At 48.4% G+C, this 10,179-nt stretch overlaps 1 protein-coding gene across 1 annotated transcript; it reads left to right on the top strand.

The window, feature by feature from the left end:
* Positions 1-295: 295 nt before the first annotated feature.
* Positions 296-2,509, top strand: UPK2 (uroplakin 2). The gene is made up of 5 exons (XM_005897135.3): positions 296-409; positions 884-1,018; positions 1,205-1,343; positions 1,585-1,655; positions 2,037-2,509. The coding sequence occupies exons 1-5, from the start codon at positions 334-336 to the stop codon at positions 2,171-2,173; spliced, it is 558 nt and encodes a 185-aa protein (XP_005897197.1). The 5' UTR covers positions 296-333; the 3' UTR covers positions 2,174-2,509.
* Positions 2,510-10,179: the final 7,670 nt, after the last annotated feature.

Raw genomic sequence — 10,179 nt, 5'->3', positions numbered from 1 at the left:
ATGCCCTTGCAGGCGGGAATGCTTTTACATGTGGGTGTCCCAGAAGAAGGATTTTCCACCCCCACCTCAGCTCCCCTGCCCCTCTGCGGTGACTAAGCCACCGAGATCCAGCCAGGCCCTCCCCATCCTGGCCTGAGGGCTAGCTCCCCATCCTGAAAAACCTGTTTGGGGGCCTCCCCTGAGGCTGTTGGTACCCAAGGGGCAGGTTGGGCAGGATTCCCCTCGAGCTCCTCCCACCCCGCCAAGACAAAATCAGGCAGCCCTAGGGGAAGGGCTTCAGTTGCCTTAGGCAGTCACAGCCCGCCAGCACCCACCCCAGCTCCCAGCCCAGCGATGGCATCTCCGTGGCCTGTGTGGACCTTGTCTTGGATCCTGATTCTGCTGGCTGTCCTGGTCCCCGGGGCTGCAGGTCTCTGCCATCTCTGGCCAGGCTGGGGAGGGGCTTGGAAGGGGGGTTCTGGAGAGGAGGAACTGTGCCTTCCAGGGCTGTCAAAGAGGGGCTGGTCTGGCCAGCTGGGGCTGGGAAACTGGTGACGGCGGTGACCAGGCATCAGTCACTGGGCCCAGGGCACATTCCTGTTCCCTTCCAGATTCAGGAGGCAGGCAGGAGTGGGGAAGAGACCAAGGCTTTGGACAGGGGTGGGGTTGGGAGCTGCCCTCTCCTAGCACCCCTGCATCTGGAGGCTTGGAGGAGTACCCAGCTTCTGCAGCCCAAGCCTGCCACCTGGTGGTCATACGGGCAAAGACTCGTGTTCCGCAAACAGACCACAGAGTGGAAGGGACTCTTCATCCTTAGAGAGGACCCCCAGGGGTGGAGTGGGGTGGCCGATCTGTTGGCGAGAAAGGAATTGATCCTCCCCTGAACTCCTTCCTGGCCCCTTAGCTGACTTCAACATCTCAAGCCTCTCTGGTCTGCTGTCCCCAGTGATGACGGAAAGCCTGCTAGTTGCCTTGCCCCCATGTCACCTCACAGGGGGCAACGCCACACTGACTGTCCGGAGAGCCAATGACAGCAAAGGTCTGCTTCTCGCTCCCAGCACCCCCTAGTGCCCATAGATCCCTTCCCAGGATACTCAGGCATCCCTCCTCCCACTCTCCCTTCCTATTGACCCCCTTTCCCCACCATCCATACTCTAAATACTGCCCTTCTCCTTGGGGCCTTTCGAGGCTTGTCCCTGCCTTTCATCACCAATTTCCCACCCAGTGGTGAGATCTAGCTTCGTGGTGCCTCCGTGCCGCGGACGCAGGGAGCTGGTGAGCGTGGTGGACAGCGGGTCTGGCTTCACGGTCACCCGGCTCAGTGCATACCAGGTGACAAACCTGGCACCAGGAACCAAATACTAGTAAGTACCAGGCCCGGGCCTGGGGCACGGGTGGGAAGGGCTATAGGAAGAGGAGCTGGGCCCTGACTTTGGTGGCGGTGGTGGTGGGATGTGGTGAGTATGGGGGAGAGAATGGGGGCACAGCTACCAGAACAGGCCTCTCCTGGGCACAGCTGTGGAGTGGGAGGCCTGGACTCCCTCATACTCTAAGTCCTGGACACTGACTGAGGATTCTCTCCTCTCCCGAACCTCACCGCAAAAGCATTTCCTACCTCGTGACAAAGGGGGCATCCACCGAGTCTAGCAGAGAAATCCCAATGTCCACATTTCCTCGTGAGTAACGTCTCAGGGCCCCAGAGCCTTCCCTGGCCCCTCTTGCCCCATCCCCCACCTGCCCCTTCCTATCCTCCCTTAGCTTCTCTTCCTTCCTCTATCCTCACACTGAGCCCCTGGCATTTTAAGTGGCTGCTGACACATTTCCCTGCACCACTAAACTTTGTGGGTAGTGACCGTGTCCGATTAATTTCTGAATCCTCGGTGCCTCACGTAGGAGATGCTTCATAAATGTTTATCTAATGATTCGTTGGTTGGTTGGATGAATACACGGATGAGGGGATGGCTGGCTGGATGAATGGATGAGGGGCTGGGCTGGGAGCCTTGGGCAGGGTGGGGGCCCTTCCTGCCTAGAACTGCCTCCCTCCTCTCTTCTGACAGGAAGGAAGGCAGAATCCATTGGGCTGGCAATGGCCCGGACAGGGGGCATGGTGGTCATCACGGTGCTGCTCTCGGTCGCTATGTTCCTGCTGGTTCTGGGCTTGATCATTGCCCTAGCACTGGGCGCCCGCAAGTGAGGAGGACAGCCCCGGGGAGCAGGCAGCAAGTCCAAGGCACTGTCTGTGTTCTCAGCCCGGGGCTCTGCGTCTGCTCTTATCTCCACTGCTGAGAAGACGGCCTGCTCCCAGGCCACAGGCACCAGGCCTGGGATCCTTCAGTGCCATCACCTCCCCTCCCTTCTCCACTACAGCCCTCTTCTCCCTCCGTCCCCTCCTCATCCCCTAAGGTGTCCCCTTGGCCCAACACTCCCTATTACTGCCCTCACCCCACTCCTGTCAGAATTGGTTTTTCTCCCATTTCACCTCTTTAACCGCTCTACCCCTGACAGACAGGAATTTTTCCCTCCCCCAGTGAATTTAGCCCCTACAATAAAGCCTGATGCCACGTTGCTGTGTGTGTTTCTCTTCAATGGGCTCCACTTTGGGCTTCCCCAGTGGCTCAGCTGCTAAAGAATCCACCCACAATGTGGGAGACCTGGGTTTGATCCCTGGGTTGGGAAGATCCTCTGGAGAAGGGAACGGTTACCCGCTCCAGTATCCTGGCCTGGAGAATTCCATGGACTGTATAGTCCATAGGGTCGCAAAGAGTCAGACACGACCGAGCAACTTTCACTTAACTTTCACTATGGGCAAACGTATAGAATCTATGTCCAGGCTGCGGCTGCTCCCAGTCCTCTCTCTGCCCTGGAACCCCAAAGTTACTTTTCCCAGGAAGTAGGAAGGTGTGGATGAGATAAGAATCCAAGAGTCAGAGTTCTCAGACCCACACCTGGACTGTGGGTTTTACACCATCCAAGGGCCTTGGGGTGGGAGTGAAGCCGAGGCTGGTCCACCACATGGGACCCAGAGGCCTGAGGGCCTTTGTGAAAGCCAGGAGACCAAGGAGAAGTGCTGCAGAAAGAGAGGCTCTGACCAAAAAAACAACCCAGAGGGCCAGGACTTCCCTGGTGGTCCAGTGGTTAAGAATCTGCCTTCCAATGCAGGGGGAGCTGGTTCAATCCCTGGGGGGACTAAGATCCCACAACTAGAGAAGTCCAAGCACCATAGTTACTGAGCCCAAGCACTCTAGAGCCTGTGCTCTGCAACTAGAGAAAGCCCTGGCTTTCTTCATCATGATGAATAACCAGCACAGTGAAGGGAAAAAAGCCAGAAGGCTACCAGAGTGAAACCCAAGGACAGGGTGCTGGGGATGGGGCAGGGAGCGGGGAAGAGGGGTTACAATTACAGGGGGAGTGAAGAACAGGCTAAAGGGCACTAGGAGAAGAGAGAAGAAGTGGAACACCCTGCCAGAGGGTGCAAAAGTGGTACTGTGAGTAACCAAGGGGAAAGAGTGGGAGTGGTCACTTGTGTTCTCTCCAGTATGTTATTCCTTCTAAGGATCAGTGATCTTTGCCTTGCTCTTAGGGTAAAGACCAAAATTTTTGTGGTGACTTTCAAGGCCAGCCCGGTGTCTGTCCCCTAACTACCCCTCAGCTCTCACTATATCCCTTCTAATGTCCTGCGTTCCCTCTTGCCTCGAGGCCTTTGCACAGACTCTTCTTTAAGCCTGTGTGTGTGCTAAGTCGCTTCAGTCATGTCTGACTCTTTGCAACCCCATGGACTGTAGCCCACAAGGCTCCTCTGTCCATGGGATTGTCCAGGCAAGAATACTGGGGTGGGTTGCCATTTCCTGTTCCAGGGGGTCTTCCCAATTCAGGGAAGACTTCCGTCACCCACATTGCAGGCAGAGTCTTTATCATCTGAGCCACACAGAAGCCCCTTCCTTAGGCCTACACTGCTTTTAAGACCACCCCCCCCTCAATTCCATTCTATTTGCATAGTTAACCCAGCTTCTCCAGGGAAGCCTTCTCTGACCTCCACCCCACCATTAGGTTGGGTTCTCCCATTTTGTCTTTCATGGCATTACTATTGTTTATTACTATGTTTATGTGATTATTCAGTGGTCTTCCCTCCAGACTTTATGTTCCCTGAGAGTTGTCTCTTTGCTCCCAAGGGCCTATAGTACCTTTGTGGTGCCTGGGACATGGTGGATATTCAATACATATTGTAGAACAAGTGAGCAAATTGATGAATCAACAAGCCCCTGAAGAGAAGGTGAGGGCTAGGAAAAGTGCCAAAAATTCTGAAAATGCAATAATAAATGACACAGAGCTAGAAGATCCTGGAGAGGGAGGCAATGGAAGAGAAGAACAACAGCATTTATTAATTCCACAAACACTAACTTAGCATTTATTGTGTGCCAGGTGCGAGAAATAAACTGTGAAAAGACACTCTTCCTCCCTTATGGAACTTACAGAGAATTTAGGGGAAGAGAGATTCCCCGAAGTGTGAACAGGTAAATAAAATTTCAATAAGTGTCATGATAGATGACAGGAGGTGAACACGGGACCCTCCTTAGTTTGGGTGGGTCCAGCTCCCCTGAGGCCTGAAGTCAGGAACGAGGGTCAGGGAGAATCCATCAGGCCCTTCTTCCCATCCTAACTGGACCAGCCAAGGGAGGTATGGTGCCCACTCTTCTTGTATTGTGGGCAGAGCATCAGCTGTCCTTGTTGTTCAGTAGCTAAGTCTTGTTGACTCTTTGCAACCCCATGAAGTGCAGCATGCCAGGCTCCTCTGTCTTCCACTATCTCCTGGAGTTTCCTCAAATTCAGGTCCATTGAGTCTGGGAGGCTATCTAACCATCTCATCCTCTGCTGCCTGCTTCTCCTTTTGACTTCAATCTTTCTTCAGTCTTTCAGGGTGTTTTTCGAGTTGGCCCTTCGTATCAGGTGACCAATGGTGGTAAAGAATCTGCCTGTCAAGCCGGAGACCCTGGGTTGGGAAGATCCCCTGGAGAAGGAAATGACAACCCGCTCCAGTATTCTTGCCTGGGAAATCCCATGGACAGAGGAGCCCAGCAGGCCATAATTCATGGGGTCCCAAAAGAGTTGAACACGATTTAGCGACTCAGCAACAACAACAAGAGCACCACACAGGGAACCAAACTGTGCCACACATTAGAATCATCCAGGAGATTGGAGAAGGAAATGGCAACCCACTCCAGTGTTCTTGCCTGGAGAATCCCAGGGATGCGGGAGCCTGGTGGGCTGCCGTCTATGGGGTCTCACAGAGTCAGACACGACTGAAGCAATTTAGCAGCAGGAGACTTTTAAAAATCCCAACACTCAGGCCATATCCTACACCAGAATCAGAATGACTGAGGGTGGGAGTCAGGCATTAGTACTTTTTAAAGATCCCCAGGGGATTCCAACATGCAGCAAAGTTTGGAAATTACTGATATATACATTATTTATTTATTAATTTTCAGTTTCCCTCCTGCCTGCGCTCTGCTTCTAGAGTTCTGTCAAATGGATGTGGGTAGGGGGATGATATAAACATTTTTAAAATCATGGTCATCACCATACACATGGACATCACCAGATGGTCAACACCGAAATCAGATTGATTATATTCTTTGCAGCCAAAGATGGAGAAGCTCTATACAGTCAGCAAAAACAAGACCGGGAGCAGACTGTGGCTCAGATCATGAACTCCTTATTGCCAAATTCAGACTTAAATTGAAGAAAGTAGGAAAAACCGCTAGACCATTCGGTTCAGTTCAGTTCAGTCACTCAGTCGTGTCCGACTCATTGTGACCCCATGAATCGCAGCACGCCAGGCCTCCCTGTCCATCACCATCTCCCAGAGTTCACTCAAACTCATGTCCATTGAGTCGGTGATGCCATCCAGCCATCTCATCCTCTGTCATCCCCTGTTCTACTTGCCCCCAATCCCTCCCAGCATCAGGGTCTTATCCAATGAGTCAACTCTTCGCATGAGGTGGCCAAAATATTGGAGTTTCAGCTTTAGCATCAGTCCTTCCAAAGAAATCCCAGGGCTGATTTCCTTCAGAATGGACTGGTTGGATCTCCTCGCAGTCCAAGGGACTCTCAAGAGTCTTCTCCAACACCACAGTTCAAAAGCATCAATTCTTCGGTGCTCAGCTTTCTTCACAGTCCAACTCTCACATCCATACATGACCACAGGAAAAACCATAGCCTTGACTAGACGGACCTTTGTTGGCAAAGTAATATCTCTGCTTTTCAATACGCTATCAGGTATGACCTAAATCAAATCTCTTATGATTATACAGTGGAAGTGAGAAATAGATTTAAGGGACTAGATCTGATAGACAGAGTACCTGATGAACTATGGACAGAGGTTCCTGACACTGTACAGGAGATAGGGATCAAGACCATCCCCATGGAAAAGAAATGCAAAAAAGCAAAATGGCTATCTGAGGAGGCCTTACAAATAGCTGTGAAAAGAAGAGAAGCGAAAAGCAAAGGGGAAAAGGAAAGATATTCCCATTTGAATGCAGAGTTCCAAAGAATAGCGAGGAGAGATAAGAAAGCCTTCCTCAGCGATCAATGCAAAGACATAGAGGAAAACAACAGAATGGGAAAGACTAGAAATCTCTTCAAGAAAATTAGAGATACCAAGGGAACATTTCATACAAAGACGGGCTCGATAAAGGACAGAAATGGTATGGATCTAACAGAAGCAGAAGATATTAAGAAGAGGTGGCAAGAATACACAGAACTGTACAAAAAAGAGCTTCAGGACCCAGATAATCACTATGGTGTGATCACTCACTCACCTAGAGCCGGACATCCTGGAATGTGAAGTCAAGTGGGCCTTAGAAAGCATCACTACGAACAAAGCTAGTGGAGGTGATGGAATTCCAGTTGAGCTATTTCAAATCCTGAAAGATGATGCTGTGAAAGTGCTGCACTCAGTATGCCAGCACATTTGGAAAACTCAGCAGTGGCCACAGGACTGGAAAAGGTCAGTTTTCATTCCAATCCCAAAGAAAGGTAATGCCAAAGAATGCTCAAACTACCTCACAATTTCACTCATCTCACACGCTAGTAAAATAATGCTCAAGATTCTCCAAGCCAGGCTTCAGCAATACGTGAACCGTGAACTTCCAGATGTTCAAGCTGGTTTTAGAAAAGGCAGAGGAACCAGAGATCAAATTGCCAACATCTGCTGGATCATGGAAAAAGCAAGAGAGTTCTAGAAAAACATCTATTTCTGCTTTATTGACTATGCCAAAGCCTTTGACTGTGTGGATCACAATAAACTGTAGAAAATTCTGAAAGAGATGGGAATACCAGACCACCTGACCTGCCTCTTGAGAAACCTATATGCAGGTCAGGAAGAACTGGACATGGAACAACAGACTGGTTCCAAATAGGAAAAGGAGTATATTGTCACCCTGCTTATTTAACTTATATGCAGAGTACATCATGAGAAATGCTGGGCTGGAAGAAGCACAAGCTGGAATCAAGATTGCCAGGAGAAATATCAATAACCTCAGATATGCAGATGACACCACCCTTATGGCAGAAAGTGAGGAGGAACTAAAAAGCCTCTTGATGAAAGTGAAAGTGGAGAGTGAAAAAGTTGGCTTAAAGCTCAACATTCAGAAAAATATCATGGCATCTGGTCCCATCACTTCATAGGAAATAGATAGGGAAACACTGGAAACAGTGTCAGACTTTATTTTTTTGGGGTCCAAAATCACTGCAGATGGTGATTGCAGCCATGAAATTAAAAGACGCTTACTCCTTGGAAGGAAAGTTATGACCAACCTAGATAGCATATTAAAAAGCAGAGATATTACTTTGCCAACAAAGGTCTGTCTAGTCAAGGCTATGGTTTTTCCAGTGGTCATGTATGGATGTGAGAGTTGGACTGTGAAGAAAGCTGAGCAGCAAAGAATTGATGCTTTTGAACTGTGGTGTTGGAGAAGACTCTTGAGAGTCCCTTGGACTGCAAGGAGATCCAACCGGTCCATCCTAAAGGAGACTAGTCCTGGGTGTTCATTGGCAGGACTGATGCTAAAGCTGAAACTCCAATATTTTGGCCACCTCATGCGAAGAGTTGACTCATTGGAAAAGACCCTGATGCTGGGAGGGATTGGGGGCAGGAAAAGGGGACAACAGAGATGAGATGGCTAGATGGCATCACAGACTTGATGCACATGGGTTTTGGTGAACTCCGGGAGATGGTGATGGACAGGGAAGCCTGGTGTGCTGGGATTCATGGAGTCACAAAGAGTTGGACGTGACTGAGCAACTGAACTGAATTGAAAATCATGATAATACAAACATAAAGGGCTTCCCTGGTGGTTCAGATAGTAAAGAATTCGCCTGCAGTGCAAGAGACCTGGGTTTGATCCTTGGGTAGGGAAGATGCCCTGGAGGAGGGCAAGGCAACCCAGTCCAGTATTCTTGCCTGCAGAATCCCCATGGACAGAGGAGCCTGGCAGGCTCTAGTGCATGGGGTTGCAGGGAGTCGGACATGACTGAACGACTAAGCACAGCACAGCACATTCATTCTTTGCTTCCCTGGTGACTCGGTGGTAAATAATCTGCCTGCCAATGCAGGAGATGCAGGTTTAATCCCTGGGTCAGGAAGATCCCCTGGAGAAGGAAGTGGCAACCTACTCCAGCATTCTTGCCTGGAGAATCCCCATGGACAAAGGAGCCTGTTGCACTACAGTCAGTCCATGGGGTGGCAAAGAATCGGACACCACTGAGTGACAAAGCACACAATACAAACTTAAAATTTACAACTTTAACCATCTTTAAAATACATCTGTTGGGTGCCTCAGGTCTTAGTTGCAGCCCAGGGGATCTTTTGTGAGCTCTTCACTGAGGCATGTGGGTTTCTCTCTAGTTGCCCCAGGGATGTGGGATCTTAGGTTCCCAACCAGGGATGCAACTCAAGTCCCCTACATTACAAGGCAGATTCTTACCATGAAATTCCCTGTTTCCACATTTTAAATACTGTGAATAGGCAGTCTTGAACATGGGTATAAAGATATCTATCCAAACCTCTGATTCCAGTTCTTCAGGGTATTAACCAAGAAATGAGACAGCTAGATCATAGAGTAATTCTTTTATTTTTTTCTTTTTTTTTTTGAGAGCCTGCACCATTTTACATTCCCACCAGTAATTCACAAGGATTCCAATTTCTCCACATCCTAGTCAACACTTGTTATTTCCTGTATTTTCTTTGTTTAGTTTTATAATAGCCATCCCAATGGATACGAAGTAGTATTTCACTGTGGTTTTTATTTGCATTTCTCTACTGTTAATGATATAAAAGCACATCTTTTCATGTGCTTATTGGACATCTGTATTTCTTCTCTGGAGAAATGTCTATTCAAGTCCTTTGCCCATTTTTAAACTGGGTTGTTTGGATTTTTTGATGATTTGTGGGATTTCTTTATACATTCTGGGTGTTAACCTCATCAGAGATATGATTTACATGATATTAACATTTTCAAATGATACATTAATTTAAAAGGGGCTATAAAACGGTAGATGCATTACAATAACTTTTTATATAAAACAAAATGAAACACAGGAAAAAGATTGGAATACTATACATCAGAATGTAATTAATTATTATCTCTTGTGGATAACAAGAATGATTTTTGTTTTCTTGTGTTTTTCTTTGTGCTTTCTACATTTCCAAGTTTTCTGTATCAGGCATGTATTATTTTTATAACTAGGGAAATTATCATAAAATTACTGTTATTATTGATATTAAAGGTAGGGTGCCAATAAATTTTTTAAAAGTTGTTGTTTTCACCATAGTTAAAACAACATTTATTGAGGGTCTCCTACATGCCAGGTACTACTCTCAAAGTTTCCAGTCTAGTAAGCAAGCAACTGGCAACACAGTACAAGGTGGATGGGCTCTGATGGGAAAACCCAGAATGCACAAAGAGGGGGCTGCCTCACCCTCTGGCCAAATATGAATAATTTAAGGATAAAACAAATACAGTACTGAATTATAATCCACTCTGTAACATATGATTTCCTTGGTGGCTCAGACGGTAAAGCGTCTGCCTACAATGTGGGAGACCTGGGTTTGATCCCTGGGTTGGGAAGATCCCCTGGAGAAGGAAATGGCAATCCACTTCAGTATTCTTGCCTGGAAAATCCCATGGATGGAGGAGCCTGGTA

Source organism: Bos mutus, chromosome 15 (assembly GCF_027580195.1).
Source record: "Bos mutus isolate GX-2022 chromosome 15, NWIPB_WYAK_1.1, whole genome shotgun sequence".
Taxonomy (NCBI): domain Eukaryota; kingdom Metazoa; phylum Chordata; class Mammalia; order Artiodactyla; family Bovidae; genus Bos; species Bos mutus.
Note: the sequence above shows the minus strand (reverse complement) of the source record. Positions and strands in the feature narration are given on the sequence as shown.